This window comes from Eurypyga helias, unplaced genomic scaffold (assembly GCF_000690775.1).
Source record: "Eurypyga helias isolate BGI_N326 unplaced genomic scaffold, ASM69077v1 scaffold4314, whole genome shotgun sequence".
NCBI classification, from domain to species: domain Eukaryota; kingdom Metazoa; phylum Chordata; class Aves; order Eurypygiformes; family Eurypygidae; genus Eurypyga; species Eurypyga helias.
Window position 1 is genome coordinate 580 of NW_010245548.1, and position 19,455 is coordinate 20,034.

Genomic DNA, 19,455 nt, shown 5'->3' on the forward strand with positions numbered 1-19,455 from the left:
CCCCTTACCTGCCTCTAGAGGGCTTCATCCACTTGCTCGTCCTGGCGTGGTGGCCTGTAGCAAACTCCTACTACACTATCCCCTCTCCCTGCCCTCCCTTTAATCCTGACCCATAAGCTCTCAATCAGCTCCTTACCCATCCCCACTGGAGTTCCACGCACTCCAGCTGGTCTCTGGCGTAGAGAGCAACACGCCCTCCACATCTCCCCTGCCTGTCCTTCCTGAAGAGCCTGTATCCTTCCATTCTGACGCTCCAGTCATAGGAGCCATCCCGTTACATCTCCGTGATGCCAATGAGGTCACAGCCCCTCATGCATGCACACACCCCTAACTCCTCTTGTTTATCCCCCAAAACCAGAGACCCGTTTCAGACTGGCCCCCGATGGAGCTGGCTTGCGCACTGGAGCCTCTGGAATTCTCTTGATTTGCTTGCCAGGTGCTCTCCTGGTGACTTGTGATTCTGCTCCAGGCTCTGGGCATGTCTTGGTGGCTGTTTTGGTGGTTTTGTCCCGCTTCCCCTTCCAACTAGTTTAAAGCCCTCCCGATGAGCCCCGCCAATTCACAGGCAAGAATCCTTTTTCCCCGTTGAGACATGTGTGACATGTGGAGATATAAACCTCCCCATGATCCAAACCACCTAAATTCCACCATTGGCACCAGCCCCTGGGCCATGTGTTGATCAGGTGTGTTTTCCTGTTCCTTCCAGTCTCCTTCCCTGCCACTGACGGGATGGAGAACACTACCTGTGCTCCCGATCCTGCAACCATTCACCCCAGTGCCCTCAAGTCCCTTTCCATGTCTTTAGGATTTCTCTTTGCAACCTCGTCACTGCCCACCTGCATGACCAGTAGTGGGTAATAATCCGAGGGCTGAACCAGACCAGGGAGTCTCCTGGTGATGTCCATAACCCAGGCCCCAGGGGGGCACGTGTGACGGGTCTGGGTGGCATATCGGGCCCTCTGTTCCCCTCAGAAGGGAATCCCCTACAGCGATGACCCTCCTCCTTTTCAGAGGCAGTCATGATACGTGGGGCTGACAGGGTCATCCTGGGGAAGGAACCCCCTGGATGGGCCTTCCTCTGCATCCACAATTGCCTGGCCCTTGAGTTTCAATTTCTTAAGATTCTCAACAGAACTTGTAAAAATTCATTTCGTGTTTGGTTTTCATCGCTGTTCTTACCAGAAAAAGGAGTGCAATTGCCCTCTACACGTTGTCTTAAACTTTTTTTCAGCACAGTTTCTTTTGTCGAATCACGCTACGCACCTGCCTCCAAAGGCTCCTGTGGAAGGATGATGTTTTCTTCGTGCTTCCATTCCAAGCCGGCTGTTACAACGGCATCTCTCACACGGTGCTCCTATTCGTGGACCTTTGGGGATCTGACTAGTGAAGTATAGGGGTTTGGCTGACAAACTATACACTTCTTCTCCTGTTTAATACTGATTTTCTGGGAAATCAGGTTCTCCACGCTGAATGATGCAGGGAGAGATCCTGACGCATCATTAAGACTGTAAGAGGATGCAGCGGATACTCTTTAATTCCTGCCTCCTGCAGGTGAAGTTGTCATCTTGTACCAGTTCGATTGAATTTGTGCAAACTAAGATGTTTATCAGTTCCAAAAAGCACGAAGCAGTTCAGTGCAGATTTGTTTATGGAATTTGGTGGCAGGATGGTGCTGGGGCTAAAAGTTTACCTAAAGAGTGAGAAGCTGAGGCCTACCTGAAATCAAAGTGAAAAAGAGGTCATAAGCACGTGTTCTTAGAAGCTCTAAGCTGACCTGTAAATGTTCCTAAACGTACAAAAACCTGACAACAGGAAATGCAGGCTGTACCTGTGACAGGGAGAAGTTAACCTTTGATCCAACTAGTTAAACAGTATACGAGTGCTGTCAATCACAACAACGGCCTTGATGTTTCCTATCTCAAGGAGACTTTTAACAAGAACATACGGAATTTAACATAGAAACCATCTTGGGGGACCTCTACTGAACAACATGCCTGCTTGGTTTTGAGCGTGGAAGTTGAAGGAGTAAAGAATTCTTGACTTTTACAATGTTTAACAAGATGACTTCTGACGTAGAGTAGCAGGGCCTGTGGCCTGCCTCCTCAGGATACGAGTATCCACGATGAAGCTGCATGGATACGGCATGCCTCCGACTGCCTGCGCAAGGTGACCTTACACGGGACGTACTGAATTGGTCCCACGGCAGCGTTCTGTAGCCTGGTTGGGACGCTGGCGATGCTGATGGCTTATCTACTGCATAAATTCACGACAGCCTGGGACAAGCAGGTATTCTGGATCTCTGAACGTTCACGGGTCTTGCGGAGGACCGTAACTTTCCTTATGTCACTCGGTTTGAGGTAGGGCTTTGCTTTTGTTCTTAGCTAGGGACCAGCTTCAGTTCTTCCAGGGGGAAAAAGTGCAGGCGGACTGTGGTCTGACGCGTAGCTTAACAGACAGTTGAATAATTGCATCCTGTCGGACTGGCAGAGAGGACTGGAGTCCCATCTTCTGTAGGTCCCGCCTTTAGCTGCCCTTGACATACCAGCGACGGACACCACTGGGGAACCTGCAGCAGCAGTCGCCTCCGGGCTGGTGTAACACTGGAGAAGGTCAGGGTGGGGCTGGTAACGCAAGCTTTCTTCACTGCTGAGTATAGCTACTTGTACTTAACGTTCACTTGGAGAGGAGAGTTAGATGGAAAAATAATGAAAATACTGAGCATATGTTCGGTCAATACTGAATTACTTATACTTGAGATGAAAGCCCTAAATAACAAGGAAAGCAGAAAAGTGGTTTATTTTAACTGGAGAAGTGCATGAGTTTATTAGGACTAAAAGCATTTTTTTTTTTTAAATCCAGCTAAAATTATTGATATAAATAGGCTGTAATAAACTATACTAGATACAGTGTAAATGGGAATTAAAGGCAGAACGTTACAGAGACAGAAAGCTGGAGATATGAAGATAACTAATTCTTCAAATATATTAAATGCAAGAAGGCTACACGTTGCTTTCTTTGGTGTATTGATTCTTGTACTTGATCTTGCATTGCCTGAACGCAAACACTTTTAACACAGAAACAGTATTTTACAGCTGAAGGCATGTCCTCGAATAGACAGGTTCTGCACGAAAGCAGGACTGCATGTAAACTGGACTTAAAACCAGAGAGTTCTAACGAAGAACAAAGTCCCTGGTACATATTTTGACTTTATCTACAGTGGCTAAATATCTCAGTGTTTTTCTCTAAGTGTGCAAAATGGTGCATGCAATACCACATCAGCTACGGGCTTAAGAGCAGCAGGAAAGTGCCACTTCACTGCAGATGCCTGGTCACCATTGTTCTGTACAGGGCACGTACCAACGCGTAATAGAAGACTTTGTCAAAAGTAGGAGGCAGAGTAAAAAAAGGGTCATTCCAGATGGCTTACTGGGACACTTGTTCAGAAGAGAGGTGACCGTCGTGAAGCAGATTCTTCAGCTTGATACCTCTTAAGGTGGGGGAAATCATTACAGCGGCTTCTGAAAACATGGCTTAACTCACATGGATTTTCTAACGCTGTCAAGGTCTCAACAACAGGCTGTGACTGAGCTACGGACAGGTACAACGAAGTATCTGCCTATCTAACAAACAGTAGACTTGCACAATCAAATAGATGAATTGTTCTAAATGGAAATTACATTATGGAGATCAATACCATCAAGAGGATATTCAAATGGAAAACTCTCCTCGACTATGCTGTGCTTTGCACTTAGCACCTTCCTTCTCAGGAACTCAAAGCTCTCCCTGTGTGAATACTAGTGAATTTAGCCTCACAACATCCAGTGAGGTAGGTAAGTTTACCCCCATTTCACAGATGGGAAAACTGAGGCAGAATTCTGAAGTGACTTGCCCAAGGTCCTGCAACTTGTGAGTGGCAAAACCAGGAATGTATTTTCAGAAGTCCACATCCCAGACCTCCGTCCGGTTAAAGTCCCTCCCTGCTACCACAAAGCAAGCAATACATGCAACTTTTTTTTTTCCTCCTACTCCTGCCGTAGTCCAGGTGACACAGAGGAAGAGAATGATTTTTCCTGATTGAATTCCCGCTTTCTTTGGCAAAAAGCACCTGGTTCTGTCGAAGTGCTGTATTATGCTCTTCACAGAGGTGTTTCTTCTGAGGCACGATAGAAAAAAAAGATGCCTTCCCCATGGCAGGGCGACTGTCCACAGGTCCAAGCGAAGCAGAGTCTTACTTCTTGCAGAAGACCTGTTGCTTGGCATTCTTCACACGCTGCTCCTCCTTCAGGTTCTTCTGCCACACCTCTTTGCAGGAGATGAGTTCCACGTGTTCTGAGGGGAACCAACCTCTCTCCCGGTCTGAAAGTTTCACTCCTTCCATCCATCCTGCAGGTGTGGGGAAAAGCACAACATGAGGCAAAGTACTCACTTTTTTTCCATTCTTCTTCCCAAAAAAGCCCCCTCCACCAAGGCCCTAAGGGAAAGAAAAATTCCCCTTTCAGCTTCCAAGTGTCTTAATGAAGCATCTTCATCCTCTCAATCCAACAGTCAGGAATGAGAGGCTCCTGAAGCCTGGTTGTGTTGTTAGAGCTTTACACTGCTAAAGTAACTTCCCACCCGTAATTTCCGACAGCCACTGTTCTTCCTGCTCACCGTCATTGCTGTACTGCATCACCATGATGATATCTGCTTTCTCCAGAGCCAGCTCGTCATTTTCCCGAGCCTTGTAAGTCTTTATGCACTGAACCTGTGGAGCATCTAAAGGGGGAGAAAAATCAGAAGAGTGTACTAGAGAGCAACAGTAAACCTGTGTGCACCAGCCCCAGGGAAGGTAGGGGATGAGGGACTTCCCAAACACTAAAGAGCAGAGAACTGGAAGGGAGACTGCAGGTCACACACCTAATTAATATGAAGAGTAAAAGTAAGTAAAATAACAGGCAGAACCTGGCACTGAGGGAAAGCCCATGAATATCTTCTCTATTTACAAAAAGCAAGTATTCTGCCTTGGAATCATTCTGGCATGTTCCATCTCCCAGCGACTCCAACTCCTCTGAGCCAGCCCACTCCCACTGCTGTAGTAGCAGAGCAGTCTCACCAGGGCATTCCAGGAGGTCCAGTTCTCCTCGCGGAGGAGCCAAAGCAGAGATCCACCTCAGCTTCTCACTGCTGGGAAACATCACCAGATAGGTGTCAGGATTCAACCTGAGGGATAGCAGTCTGGCAAAGGGAATGGCGGGAGGCTGTACAGGTTTGCTCACGGGAGGGGTCAGGGACGGGGTACTTAGGAGAAGCAGAGAAGGCAGAGGTGGAGACAGGGGATGGGAAAAAGCAGAAACTCCAGTTTTTGGAGGCTGATGGTATGACATAAGGTGGTAGTATTGTATAAGCAGCTATGATGAGGGAGGAAGGAGCAAGGTGGTTCATTAGGAGTTTGTTATGGCAAGAGGATGTTGATCAAGTCCTCTGCTCAGCAGCTGCATTTGATATTTTAGCATTTGGGTAGCTGAGGGACAACCATCAGGCTCCTAGGAGGTATCTGGCTACAATAACGGGATATGCCGAGGGTAACCTTGAGCTCTTACTGTGTCTCTGTACGAAACAAAAACTCCACTCTATTTCCCTGGTAATTCTGAAGCAGAAAGAGACGGAAGACATTTTTGTTTGTTCCATGCAGTTTCATCTCGCACTTCTCCCCACGCACATCCGAGAAAGCGGCATGATCAAACACAACAAAACGTCCGCCCCTGCAAGCAAAGAGGAGGAACAAAACAAGTTGTGAGTTTTAGGGTGATGAGGGTTACGCAAAGGGAGTCCAAGTTCTTTGCTGATGTCAGGAAAGCAAAATGCTTTTAATGAGCCTTCATCTTCTCCAGACACCTTAAACTTATTTCTTTCTAGAAGCCTCAGGAGGCCAGAGGAGAGAGAAGGGACCTAATGAAAAGGGTAGAAATACTAGGCTCTGTCCTGTCAGAGTTTTATTTGACAGCTTACAGCTTAAAACCAAAACCACATCCCCCACCCTGAGCCCCAACACAACCACCAACCAACAACCCTCTTACTTTCTTGACAAACCAGTGATTTGCACATTCACTGATCTTCATACCGTCCTTTGGGAAGAAATGATTTACCAAGCAATGCTATAACAAAGGGTTAATATTAAAGCGTTTCACATCACAGAGGTGGAGAGGCAGAAGTCTTGCACTAGGGACCAGAAGATATCTTGTTGTACTATCACATGTTGTAATAAAAGAGTTGGGAATATCAGATTCCACATACTTGCATGATACTCACATAATGTAGGGTTAGGAGAGTGACTTGGCAAATGCTGCCACTTGCTGGCAGGCAGAGGGAAAAGACTCTTTCACCAAAGCACAGACCCCAGAAAGAGACAGGTATTTTAGAAGGGGCAGCAAGAATTGTGTTGAAGCACTCACTCCTTCGGCCGAGACAGGAGCAGACAGTCATTGAAAAGATGTAGGTAGATGGGGCGGGTGGTGACTTTCCATTTTGGACTCAAGGTGTTGAAGTCCAGTGCTGTCAACTCACCACACTTCACAAGCCGCCTCGACTGTGAGATGAGTGGGAATATCTGCAAGACAGAAGTGAACCTTTATGTCAAGCGTGTACAAGGAAATCTGTATCCATGAGTTTTGGACTTGCATTTTTTTGCCTTTCCCTAGAGGAAGCATGCTTTCATCTCTCCAGCTGGGCTGGAGTATGTCATGGTAGGCATCTTCAGTTGAAGGGCAAGGGAAGCACTGATGAGCTGACCTGTGTATGTTACTCTGGTTCAACAGTTCTATGTATACTGGAAAGGAGAACAAAAAGTAAGCACAAGTGACTTCATGAGGGAAGAGAAAAAAGGCACTGAGGCTAGAGCAAAGCCTAGGGAATGGATGAGCTCACCTTGCACTCAAACTCAATCTTCTGGCTCAGGTAGATCAGCTCTTCCGTGCTCTTCATGCGCTGGACATTTTCATTGCAATCCTTGATGAGCTGCAGGGGAAAACAGACGATGAGTGAGATGGGAGCAGAACTGCCTGGTGGGAACCAGCATTACTCCCAGGAGCCACCAAAGAGCCAATATCAGTTACAATTCCTTGGGCATCCTCCTGCAAAGGAAAAGTATTTTTCCAGGCAAGCATACTGAAGCTTCACCATATCTACAGTGATCATCCCTACTTTCTTAAGGAAGGTATTCTTTAGGTGAAGTCTCTGTGACAAGAACTGTTTTAACTTAGGGTTACTGGGAGGGATACTAGAAACATCTCCCTCTTTTCAGGTGGCAGAGGTTGAATTGCTGGTCATTTGGAAGCAGTTCTTAGGTGATGCTGATTAGATAAACATCAGCCCCTATTTTCCATGACCCAGAGCTTGTTGCTAGTTAACTGTGAGGACAGGACATAATGAAACAGAAGTACTCCAGCCTGTAAGCTGCCGACGTAGCTGCCCGATGTGATAGAGGGCAGCTGCATTACAGTGTCAGAGATGCTGCTGGCTGGTACACAGCTGGAGCGTAAGGATTTCAGTGTAGGACACCCTGCCCGCCCACCCACCTCCTACCGCAGCATGCTGGGAGCTGTGCAGCCCGCGGGAGCAGTCCCAAGGGTTTTAAGGATGTACGCATCGTGTTGAACAGGTCTTCAGGTGGAGGACAGGGGAAGGGTTGTAAGAAAGGGAGTGACACTCCAAGAAGATGAAATGATCACTAGACAGAACAGGAGCTAGCTAAGAACAAGTCTGGCTTATGCTGCTGTACTAATTGCTGATAACGAGGTGTCCCAGAAGACTTTAAATCCTGTTTCTGTAATAAACAGGAGAGAGGAAGGAATGCAAGAGAGTACTGTCTTGCCATGCTTTTAAAAGTTTTTTTAGCAGTATTGTGGGGGCTGAGGTAGGAATTGATCACTCATTAGGAGACAAAGGTAAGGAACACAAAGGGGGAATGGAGGTTTGCAGACTGGGAAGAGCAATTCCTGAAAAAAAGTAGTTCTTTATCCTGGGTGCAGGTTGTGGGACAGAGTTCATTTTCCTCGCAGTAGTTTGTATGAGGCTGTTCTGCTTGTGCTGAGAAGAATATTGATAACACTGATGTTTTCAGTTGTTGCTAAGGAACGTTTATATCAGCTCAAGGACTTTTTCAGTTCCTGATACTGCACCTGTGTTCCCAGCTTCTTGGCTACAAGAAACTGGGAGCAGACACAGTCAGGACAGTGGACCCAAACTGACCCAAAAGGGGTATTTGATTCCACTGGAGCCCCTCTGCTATGATGAATGGCTGAGAGAATTGGGGGTGTTCGGCCTGGAGAAGAGGAGGCTCCGGGGAGACCTTATAGCACTTTTCAGTGCCTGAAGGGGCTACAAGGAAGCTGGGAGGGACTTTTTACAAGGGCCTGCAGTGACAGGACAAGGGGTAACGGGTTTAAATTGAAAGTGGGGAGGTTTAGATTGGATATCAGGAAGAAATTCTTCCCAGAGAGGGTGGGGAGGCACTGGGACTGGTTGCCCAGAGAAGCTGTGGATGCCCCATCCCTGGAAGTGTCCAAGGCCAGGCTGGATGAGGCGTGGAGCAACCTGGTCTAGTGGAAGGTGTCCCTGCCCATGGCAGGGGGGTTGGAACTGGATGATCTTTAAGGTCCCTTCCAACCCAAACCATTCCGTGATTCTATGATAAAACTTCATGATCAGTATACAAACTGGGGGTGGGACGGAGGTTGCACTCTTGGCCTCAGTCTGGCTCTGGGGTTCTGGCTCTCAGGCTCTCATTACTCAAGGACTGGCTGGGCATTGGTCAGGAGGTGGTGAGCAGTTGTATCATTTGTTTTCTTTCCCATTATTTTCATTAAACATTATTAACTACTAATATTGGTATTAGTAATTTCATTATTTTATTTCATTTATTTTCCATTATTGGATCGTTCTTATCTTAACCCATGAGTTTTCTTGCCTTTTCCTCTGATTCTCTTCCCCACCCCACTGAGGGAGGGGGAGGGGCGCGAGTGGCTGCAAAGGTTGTTTGGGGTAAACCACAAGCCAGGTTCCGTCACATCCCAGCTGGCTCCCGCTTTAGTGTTTTCTGCTCACAGCTCCCACTGCACGTGCAGGAGAGCCACATGAACACGCTCACTCGTTCCTGGTGAGGATCAGTGACAAGCACCCTTGTCAAGGGCCAGGATCAACAAAAGGACGGGGACACTTGGGTGCCCTGCAGCTGTGTGATGCAACATGGCTGTGGAGAATCACAGAATATTCTGAGTTGGAAGGGACCCACGAGGAACACCGAGTCCAACTCTTGACTCCACGCAGGGCAAACCTGAAGTTAAACCACTCATCCAAGAGTGTTGCCAAACACTTCTTGAACACCATCAGGCTTGTGGCCTGCCCTGGGGAGCTTGTTCCAGTGCTTGACCACCCTCCCGGTGAAGAATGTTCTCCTAATATCCGATCTGAACTTCCCCTGATGCAGCTTTAAGCCATTCCCTTACATCCAGAGAGGAGAGATCAGCACCTCCCTCTGCTCCCCTTCATGAGGAAGGTGTAGACAGCAATGAGGTCACCCCTCAGCCTCTTCTTCTTTAAGCTGAGCAGACCTAGTATCCTCAGCCCCTCCTCATAAACCACGTCCTCTCACCACCTCTGTCACTCTCCTTCAGACACATTCTAATACTTTTATATCCTTATACTGTGGAGCCCCAAAAGGCAGATGGTACTGGAGGTGAGGCCACACCAATGCCGAGTGCAGTGGGACCATCGCTTCTTTTGACGGGTTAGCCATGCTGTGCTGAACGCACCCCAGGACACCAGTGGCCCTTTTGTGGACTTGTATCGAGCCGACACCCCCAGATCCCTTTCAGCAGGGCTGCACGACAGGCCGACAGCCTTACCTTTTCAAGCGCATCATAGGCCTGTGTTGCTTGTACTTCCTCCTCAGACCCCGGTCGAGTTCTCTTCAGGATATTCTGCAGGAGAGAAGGTGTTTTTCAACATGCAGACAGGGAAAGCTGGACTTACGGATCTGGGAGGGGTAGGAGAAGCAAGGAGACACCGAGCTACCTGCCTCAAGGGAAACGAAAGCAGTTGGTAGGTGATGAGATGTGGAAATAACAAAGCTAGGAACTTGAGATGCAGAATGTCACTGAGAAGCTGTCACTGAACAGGGCACCACAGCAAACCTAAATCGTATTAACTATCACGTACAAGTTAGATGGCACAGGAAGCAACCACTGATCCAAGCACAGCCTTGCACACAGAACTGATCTCTGCCTGCTATTCCTCATGTCTAAAAAAAGGCTCAAATAATGAAAAAGAAGAATTTTATAGAAAGAGCTCAAAAATCATTCATTAGCAACTTGCTGGCTCCCTGTCTGAAGTCTCCTGTTAGTCAATGTTGCAGGCAAGGCGCAGAGACAGGCTGCCTTCCAGCGGGCAGCCAAGGAACCCTTGCTTTGTTTTCCTAGCAGGAAGTCAAAAAACGTCAATAAAACATAAATCAACGCGTTCTGAGAAGACTCCATAAATTGCCTATTGAGGTTCAACTAAAGCAGTGCTGCTACGAAGCCCTGCGTGCTATACGCAGCGCATCGCCTCCCGGAGGCCACCGTACCCAACTCATGGCGCTGGTGTAGCGCCCAGCAGACTTCTGCACAATGACAAACGGGTTTGTTGACGCAAAGGCATATTCCCAGCATACGCAACCGAGTAGCTTTAGAGCCAAACTTATTACAGATGCAACACAAAGTCCTTTCACCCAGTGCCTGCAGCTAGCACATATTTCCATGACTTTCAGACCTGAAGAAGGGTCAGCTTGAGAGAAACGGTAGGAAAGCAGAGAATGAAGTTACCTGCAGGAGGAGTTTGAGCCGAGTGATGCGCTGGAAAGGGAGGATGAGGAAGGATTTAAGTGACAGGCGTTGGCATACTGGATCACTTTCCAGTCTCTCTAGGACTTGCTGGAACCCTGCGTTTCCATTTCTGTAGGAATGATAAAGAAAGAAGACATCCAGGCATCAGAGCAAACAAACAGCCTTTCTAGTATCAGATTCCAGTGCATGTTGAAGTATTCCCATTCCAACAGTCAGGTTTTGTCCCTGGGGCAAGAGATGTCAAGAAACTGCGCTGCTCTGCTGAAGAAGAGCAAGTATGGGTTTCTTACAAGCTATAGCATGTCAGTACACCTGTTACTATGTACTTCCTCTTTCCACCAGAGCCCTCTGGAATGAAAGCCAGAAGTAACAGCTACATTCTGATTCCCCCCAGTCAGTAGGGCACCTTTCACAGAGACAGTGGTGGTTTGTATTCCTTCTTTGTACTGAACGGTCCAGCTCCCGGGGCTGTGTTCAGGATCTGAAAACAGCTGCCTCCCTTCTCTTGCTACTCCTAAGGGAGCTGCCTTCCCCCGAATGTCTCTCTTACCCTCTTAAGACACAGCCACTGCCATCCATATTGGGCAGTAGAAAATAAAAGGCTAATGGTATGGGAGTAGCACCATCCAGCAGAATAGCCAATCCCATATCCTTGAAGAGAAGGGGAAGAAGGTTGTAGGCCCAGTAGATGTTGCCCTAAACAACATCCTGGAAGTCCTTTCTGTTTGGAATTGAGCCTTCCCTGAAGGGAATCAATTGCAAGACTAGACCTCTCACAGTCAGCAGTACCCACAGACAGCGCCCGACAGCCTGTTGGGAAAAGTGTCTTCTGGAATCAGTGTAGCTTCACTGGAACTGGGTTGTTATGAAGGGAAGCAGTGCAGAAGTAGCAAGGAATCCTTGCTCAGGACTGGGCCTGTTCCTAAGCAATGCTTAGTTGTGCCACCACGTACAGAAAAGGAAGGCAAGAGATGTTGCTCATCACCATCCAGAGCAAGAGAGAGTGACGGTGTTATCTGGCGCCAGGATTTTAAATCCATTTTAAAGACTTCTGAATAGCCAGTTCAAGCAGCCGTATTTCTCTTAATTACGGAATCACAGAATGGTTGTGTTTGGAAGTTTCACTTGAAATCATCACTGTCTGGTTCTTAAGAGTCCAAAAATCACAGACTAAACCCACCACCCAGGACAGTCATTTTTGCTCTCTTCAGTAGAACAGCCCCCAAGAGAATCTGATATTATTTATTCTTTGCCTTTGCAATGTTATGGGAAAGGAGCCTGCAGTAGCTCTGTCCTGCTGTCCCAAATGCCATTGAATTGAACTGAAGAAGATTCTGGCCTGTTCTTCTGGGGGTGCAGTGTGAGGGCTGGCCAAAAGCCTGCACCTGCTGCATTTCCCATCATTTGAAAGCGTGAACATTTGAGGTGCAGCAAGAAAGTAAAGGGGAAGAAGGGTGCAACAAATGAAAAGACTTACAGTAACCGCTGGAAGGTTTGCTCCTGATATGTCTGGTTTGTTACATAGGGTAGATAAACCCTGCGGAACTCGGGGGCGTGTTTTAGAGCCACATCGCACACGTGGAAGGTGAAGATGTCCTCCTCAAATTTCTCCTCCAAGTCAAAGAGGAAACTGCAGCACACGGTTGCGGTGCCATAAAAGAAGAGGGAAATAGCAGTGTCATTTAGTAAAGCAGGAACACCCTCAGTCCTCTAAAATCCTGACAACACACATATAAGCACAAGACAGCTCTTTACTTCTAAGGAGAGCATAATGCCTGTACAGTGACAATTTAGGGCTAGGTATCAGCAAGGAAGAAGCAGAGGCAAAAGAACTCCGTTCTTGAGAGGGCATACTTCTAAAGACACAGCCAAAAAACAACTGGAAATTAAGACATAATCAGAATAATCCCACTAGCAGAAATGGAAAAGGTAGCAGCAAACCTTATTAGCTTAGTGATGTATGTAGCGAAGACTTGCAGGAAAAAAGCAGATCAGAATCCTACAACATACAGGATTCCTTGCATGTGGGGTCATGTCTACATTTTAAGACTTATGCTCAGTTGATTCACATTAGGTTCTGTCTAGTGATGGCTGTAACTTTTTTTTTTCCCCCCCAGGGATTGTGCAGCTGCTTCTTTTGTCTTGTATTATGCAGGAGCTGCATTTGGTTTGGGCTGAGGTCCCGTCGGTCAAGTTTTGTTGTAGTTGAAGCCAACAAGGCATGGCTACAGCAGCATTTTCATAGAATGGTTTGGGTTGGAAGGGACCTTAAAGATCATCCAGTTCCAACCCCCCTGCCATGGGCAGGGACACCTTCCACTAGACCAGGTTGCTCCAAGCCTCATCCAGCCTGGCCTTGGACACTGCCAGGGATGGGGCATCCACAGCTTCCCTGGGCAACCTGTCCCAGTGCCTCCCCACCCTCTCCGGGAAGAACTTTTCGAACGTTTTCATCTCCTGCAATGAGCTCTGCGCACAATTGCGCCATAATATCTGTGACTTAACACCAAGATTTACATTGTCCTGTCGCCCAACAGGACGAAGTTCCTTCCAGGGCAGCGTTGGTACGCAGTTGGGAAGCGCTCTGCATGTGTGCAACTGCCTTGGAAGTCGGTGAACATGCAGAGCAGGAGTGAGGTATCTTATTGATGGAAAGGATGGGCTGTGTCTGTGTTTCGCAGTGGGTGCTCCTCCGGGTACTAAAGGGTCGTATCTCACCTGGCGCTGACATCGCGTACATCATGAAGGCGGGAGAAAAGCCACTGACGCTCTTGATTGGTGAGCATTGACTGGAGCTCTGCTGATCGCTGGAAGTGATCCACGGCCACATTTAAACTGCGCAGGTACGAAGCCTCAGACATTATCAACTCAAACTTGGCCTTGAGAGATGGAAAAAGGGAGCGCAGCGTCAGTAGACTAGGCAGGTGTGGCATTATATATAGTCTGTCTTTCTGTAGAATACAGACTTGTGATATGACTTCAATAAAAATAGCTACCTGCTCTCATTTTGCTTTCTATTCCTCCTCAACTCCACCTTCACTAGGTTCCCTGTTTTGCATGCTCCTGAAAACTTTCCAGCACCTGCATCACCCGTGTTTTTCTCCTTCCTGTTCCCCATGCCATTGTTTTTGCCTCTTTCTCTGGGTCCTCCCATTCACTGCTCAGTTCCTCTCATTTTCTTTACCCAGTTTCTTTATGTACCATTTTGCTGAACCCACACGTTTTCCCGTTTCCTCTCAGCCCTGCAGCTCACACAGGTCAATTTGGTAAGCTCACACTCTGTCCCAGGAACTACAATACACCGTGGTCTTATTAGCATCTCTCATATAAGCTCAGGTGTGGCAGAAGGCTGAAATCTTCTACTTGAATACCCTCTTTTGCACTGAACATGCTCAAAATTCCTTGCCTTATCTCGCTCCCATTTCCGCATGTCTGATTTCAGGAAGTTAGTGATATGGTCCAGAGTCCACCCTTCAGTGCCCATTTTCTCTACAGTTCTGAACTTCAGCACTGTACTACTTCACAAGCACTGGAACCACAAGCCCATACTGCTTACATGAGTAGAGGTGACCTCTGCATTCAACCACCTGCAATCCCACATCAGACATTTTTGCTTTCCACTTTAACCACCCTTCTGGGGACTTTCCTGACTACAGACCACCCATCTACCCTGCTGTATCTGTCCCTTACCTCTTGCAGCTTCTGCTCATCACGGGACATATTGAGTAGCATTCTGCTGCCCCGTATCATGGGGATGTCCTGCCAGAGGGACGCATTGGATGAGACTGACAGCCGTTGCAAATACGAGTCCTGGGGAGACAGCACTTTCCTCCGCAGCCTTGGGGAGCTTGGGAAGCTCGACTCTATATCCTCTGCAAAAGAATCCACTCTCTTCTGGCTTTGTATAGCCTTGTTCAGAACCACATCACTGTACTCCTGGTAGAGCAATCTTGCTGTGAAGAGAGGCGTACATATTTATACTTTCTACAGCAGCTACTCACCCTCTGCTTCAATCAGGAGAAATCTCTGTTGCTGTCTCCGATCAGGATAACTGAATACGTTAGACCACATGCATTAGATGCTACAAGCGAAGCTCTCCAGCTGCCCGAGTCTGCTGCAGGACTCTGGTTCCACTGCCTCCACTGAACTGCGCTCTCAAACGCCCCCTCCTTGTTACTCTGTGGCAGCAGCCCCCTCCTCTCTGGTCACTGCAAGGGTGAGAGAGGATAGAGGACAGGGATCTGCCACACCACCTCAGGCAGAAGGTACTTACAGGAGTTGATCAGTTTGGAGTGCCGGCGTTTGAAGTTCTCCATTGCATCTGCAGGTTTCTTCTCTCTGTCAGGGAATAAGGATTTGGAAACGACGAATGAATGAAGAGCACAGTGCCAGAGACAGCTTATCCAAATCTTAGTAACAGATCTGGCACAGCCAGGACCTCTCTTTCCAACAAGCTCAAACTACATGTTTTACTTGTCAAAGAACAAAGAGGGCATGGACTGAAGCACGGGCCTCAGTAATTTTACTACAGTTTCCATTATAGTTCTCCACTCCCTATCTACTCCATCTTTGGTCCCTTTAGGAACAATGGAGAGCATCAGGTGTCTGTGCTACGCAGGGATAGGGGCAAATCCTAAGGGGCCTTGAGAGACTTACCGCAATATAACTGTGTCTGAACTGACTGGTGGTTCCCTGTGTGCCTTGTGAGCTTCTTCCTCTGACGGAACAGAAGGGATTTCTGCATGTAAGACAATCAAAAAGTAAACACGTAAGTCAGACTTTCGAGTTGAGCTACAATCCTAAAGATACATGAACACCACCTACCTATACTCCACCTAAGTGATGTGGTCTTGGGTTGGAATACAGGTGCCCTCCTGACCTTTATTTCTGCATCAGAAACTTTGTGGCTTTAATAATCCCTGACATTACCTACAGTTTACATCTGTTACTTGAGTCACATTTGCTTTTCATACCAAGAATAAGGCAGACGCTTTCAGAGGTGACCATAACGCTAAAGCTTCCAACTCCAATTGCCCAAGTGAAGACACTGCCTGTGGGCTCTACTTGGTGCTGCCTTTCCCCTTTCAGCCACCAGTCATGTCTGCTGAGCCCCAAAACTCTGACTTCTGAGACTCCACAGGAGTGACTTTGTTGTATGTCCAGCATCGCTCTCCCAGAAGGGATGCAGCCCAAGAATCAATGGTGTAATCCAGTTCTCACACTCATATATTATGTGAGCATTCACAAACTGCTGTTTGAGTCAGCTCCTGTTTATGTGAAATGCACAAATTGTGCATTTTTCTTCTGTTTTGCAAGGGGTTTAATTAAATAGGGTGTATATATAAGCTATGCATATGTAAGGTGCATATATAAAGGTAATTGGAAGCAGGAGGATGAAGCGAGCCTAAAGACTGAGCTGCAAGTACAGGTCAGGGGAAAGACAATACTGTTACCCTGAATGTTTTAAAGTTTGGAACCAAGAATTTACAGGTCAAATACATGAGCAAATCTCGATTCAAGTGCTGCCAAGTCATTTACATCCCTCAACACTCCCTTCCTCTGTGCCAAAAATCCAGCATGCTCTGGAGTTTGGAAAATAAACTAAGTAAGAGCTGAGGAGCAGCAAGTACATTTTAAGGTCATGCAAGATATAAGAGAACAGACATGCATCTTGACAGCAAGTACTGTCTGCACGAACTGCATTACAGACGATGCATGTTTTTTTGCAATTCACGACATCAGTGACTTGGCTTCTATGCAAGCTGGGACCTTGGACTTGACAAATCTGCATTTTTATCTGTAATCTCAAATCCTACGTTCTCAGGAAGATCATCTCTTCCAGAAGGTCAGATCGGAACCTTAAGGTGTCAGCTGCCAAATAAAGGGAGGTAGCAAATAAAAAAGGAACTAAACCAAGCCGTAACAGATATGGGCTATTGAGGGGGGGCGTGTGCGTTTTCCTTACTGCTTGGAAACGAGCTGCTTCAAGGGCAGCAAAATGCAACGGCCGTGTGATGGCAGCAGAGATGATGAGCAGAAGCGGTGAACTCAGCCCCACCGAGAAACTCATTCCTGCAGGTAGGCCAAAATAGCCCATGATATCAAGTAAGATCCACAGGCCATTAAACGTGGAGAAAGGACACGAAGAGACACTGGATGTGTAGTCGAGGGCTGAGGGATCCGTGAAGTGCAGTAAGCTCTCTGCTGCGGGTGTTAGTGAGAACTGAGGGGGCTGAGCCCCAGAGTGCAGCCCTACTCGGAGAACAAGCAGGACACACTGGTTACAGGGCCGCAGAGAGAAGCTAGGGGAGAGCTGGGAGCAGGACAGCAATGGGACTACAGGGCTGGAGTGAGGAGTATTACCAGAAAGGCACAAGAGCAATGCCCCAGTGCTCTCAGCTCTCAGCTCTATCACACTGCGCGTTTAACTTAATCCTACGTTTTCGGTATGTGCAATAAACTGAATGGAGAATGAAGGAGATGACTCACCCTGCAAGATGTCTGGTGGCACTGATGTCCTCTTCAGGCCCTGCCGGTGCCAGTCCTTGCTTTTTACTCGGCGTTTAATTGGGTTTTCTTGATTGGCTGGCAGCACCTGTGCAACCACCCTGATCGTTTTTTTGTCTGGCCAACTTGATGATTTTTCCAAGGGTAAATGTCTGGGCACTTCCTCCTTTGGTTGAGCTACCAAGCGGTGTTCTCCTCCTTCCAGCCTTTGTTTGACCCTCCTCTCATCTTCTGTTTTCTCTGTGATTGCCCACGGAGCTTGGATGTTCTTCTTGTCCACATCAAAGATGCCTGCCTGTTGCTCCCACTGCAGTTCCCCCGAGAGCTCCTCTTCTCGGCTGGTTCTTCTGGTGGTCGGTGGTGATGGAGGGCTGAGCTGCAGGAAGTGGATTGGATTGGTGAATGCTAGCATTGGAAGTGGCTGTGCAGAATCTCTGCTCCTGGAGTCTGTGGATGTTATCAGGCCTTCCAGAGAAGGCCAAGAAGGGTGGTCAGGTGAGGACTTTCCATACTGTATATCCATGTGCTCATCTGCTTTTTCAGGGCTGGTGTCAAAGCAGCCAACCAGTGCCTCATTGCCAAGAGCAGAAAAGCTTTTGGCCAACAAACTGACCCCCGAGTCATCAGAAGTCTCTGTATCATGGGTACCCGAGTCACTGAGATCCCACCCTCTACTTACTGGAACAAGGTCACCCTTCTCTGCTGTATCTTCTCCATCAGAAGCAGAGGCCACAGTGTTAGAATCAGACACCGAGGTGGCAGTCCGGAGAGGATGGCTTGTAGTAGGGTGAATGGCTAGTAACTTACTGTCCATACCACAGTTGACGTGTGGCCTGGAGTAGGTTACCGGAGCCAGCGGCTGGTAACCTTCCAGGGTCAGAGGTTGAGCAAGGTGATTTGCATTAAGTGCAGGGGTCTGAGCGTGACTGGGGCTTTGGGCGTGGGAAGGAGGGCAAGGAAGCTGTTTGACATCAGGCTCAGACACCAGAGGTAGGCTTGAGTGGGACACAGGGGACAGAGGTTGCTCTTGCTTGCTCATGACAAGGACCACATCTTCTTCAGAGGGCCAAGTTAGGGTGCTCAGGACACTGGAGATTCTGGATCCAGGCTCTTTTTTCTTTAAACTGCAGTCAGTCTCATCAATTAAAGGCATTTGTTGTGCTTCACGATCCACATTTGCCCCCATTTCTTTTCCTTCAATAACAGCATTTTTTTCTGTAGGGTTCTGCTGAACTGTCTCTGGGTGGTTCAGGGGAGTGGAAGTCCTGCTTGGTGTCTGGGGTGGTTCCAGAGGCCCTGCAATGACAGCCACAGTCCTCCTGTCCTCGGGAAGACTCTCCTCTAGAGGAAGACAGCTTGTGTATATTACAGAAAAAGAAGAGGAGCCACTAAGGTCTTCATGAAAGCCTTCCTCAGAAGTAAGGAGTTCATGGGAAGTGTTGCCCTCCCCTGGATCAGCACTTACAACAGCAGTTTCCCCTGTTGTTGCATCCTGCACCCGTACAGAAGCGGCTTGGTTGGCTGGCTCCTCTACAGAGTCCAGCAGTTTGTTCAGGTTGGTGCCAGGACAGTCGTCAGAGGCCATAGAGGCTGTTCCACTAGCACCCTCTTGCTGTGGGCCAAACGTTGAAGCCACAGAGCTGAGGTCTGAGGGTAAAGAAGGAATGAAGCCCTGAAGCTCAGCCATTCCCAAATTCTCTTTAATGGCATGAGGTGGCTCCAAGTTCTTGGTACCAGAGGAAGGGTGTACTGGAACAGAAGCCTCTGGGTTCTCTGTGCTAGAAGCTGCTGCCACTCCTCCACGGAGTGGTGCACCTCTTTCATCAAACCTCTGGTCAGCCCTTCCATGCCCATCACTGTGCTCATCCTCCCTGCCCAGTCTTGTCCTGTCATCCCAGTCAGCTTCTCCAATATCCTGACCACCAATGGAAAAGCGGCCAGAGTCTTCTAGGTCTTCTGCCTGGTCAGAGATAGGGCATCTGTGTGGAGGCGCCACTGGAGTTTCACCCACTGGGCTCAGGCTCTCTGAGGACAGAGGGCTGACCGTGGGTGGCTGACATCCAGAACCTGCCTTTGTGGCATGAGCTTT

General features: G+C 48.0%; 1 protein-coding gene across 1 annotated transcript; it reads right to left on the minus strand.

Moving 5' to 3' along the window:
* Window positions 1-4,123: 4,123 nt before the first annotated feature.
* LOC104508471 (rho guanine nucleotide exchange factor 5-like) lies at window positions 4,124-17,778 on the minus strand. The gene is made up of 14 exons (XM_010150110.1): window positions 17,349-17,778; window positions 15,516-15,597; window positions 15,133-15,197; window positions 14,550-14,812; window positions 13,578-13,738; window positions 12,337-12,489; window positions 10,839-10,968; window positions 9,882-9,956; window positions 6,904-6,993; window positions 6,432-6,586; window positions 5,580-5,741; window positions 5,093-5,163; window positions 4,651-4,755; window positions 4,124-4,383 (listed from the first exon to the last, which is right to left on the minus strand). Exons 1-14 carry the CDS (start codon window positions 17,776-17,778, stop codon window positions 4,229-4,231), a joined length of 2,097 nt encoding a protein of 698 aa, XP_010148412.1. The 3' UTR covers window positions 4,124-4,228.
* Between the last annotated feature and the right edge of the window lie 1,677 nt (window positions 17,779-19,455).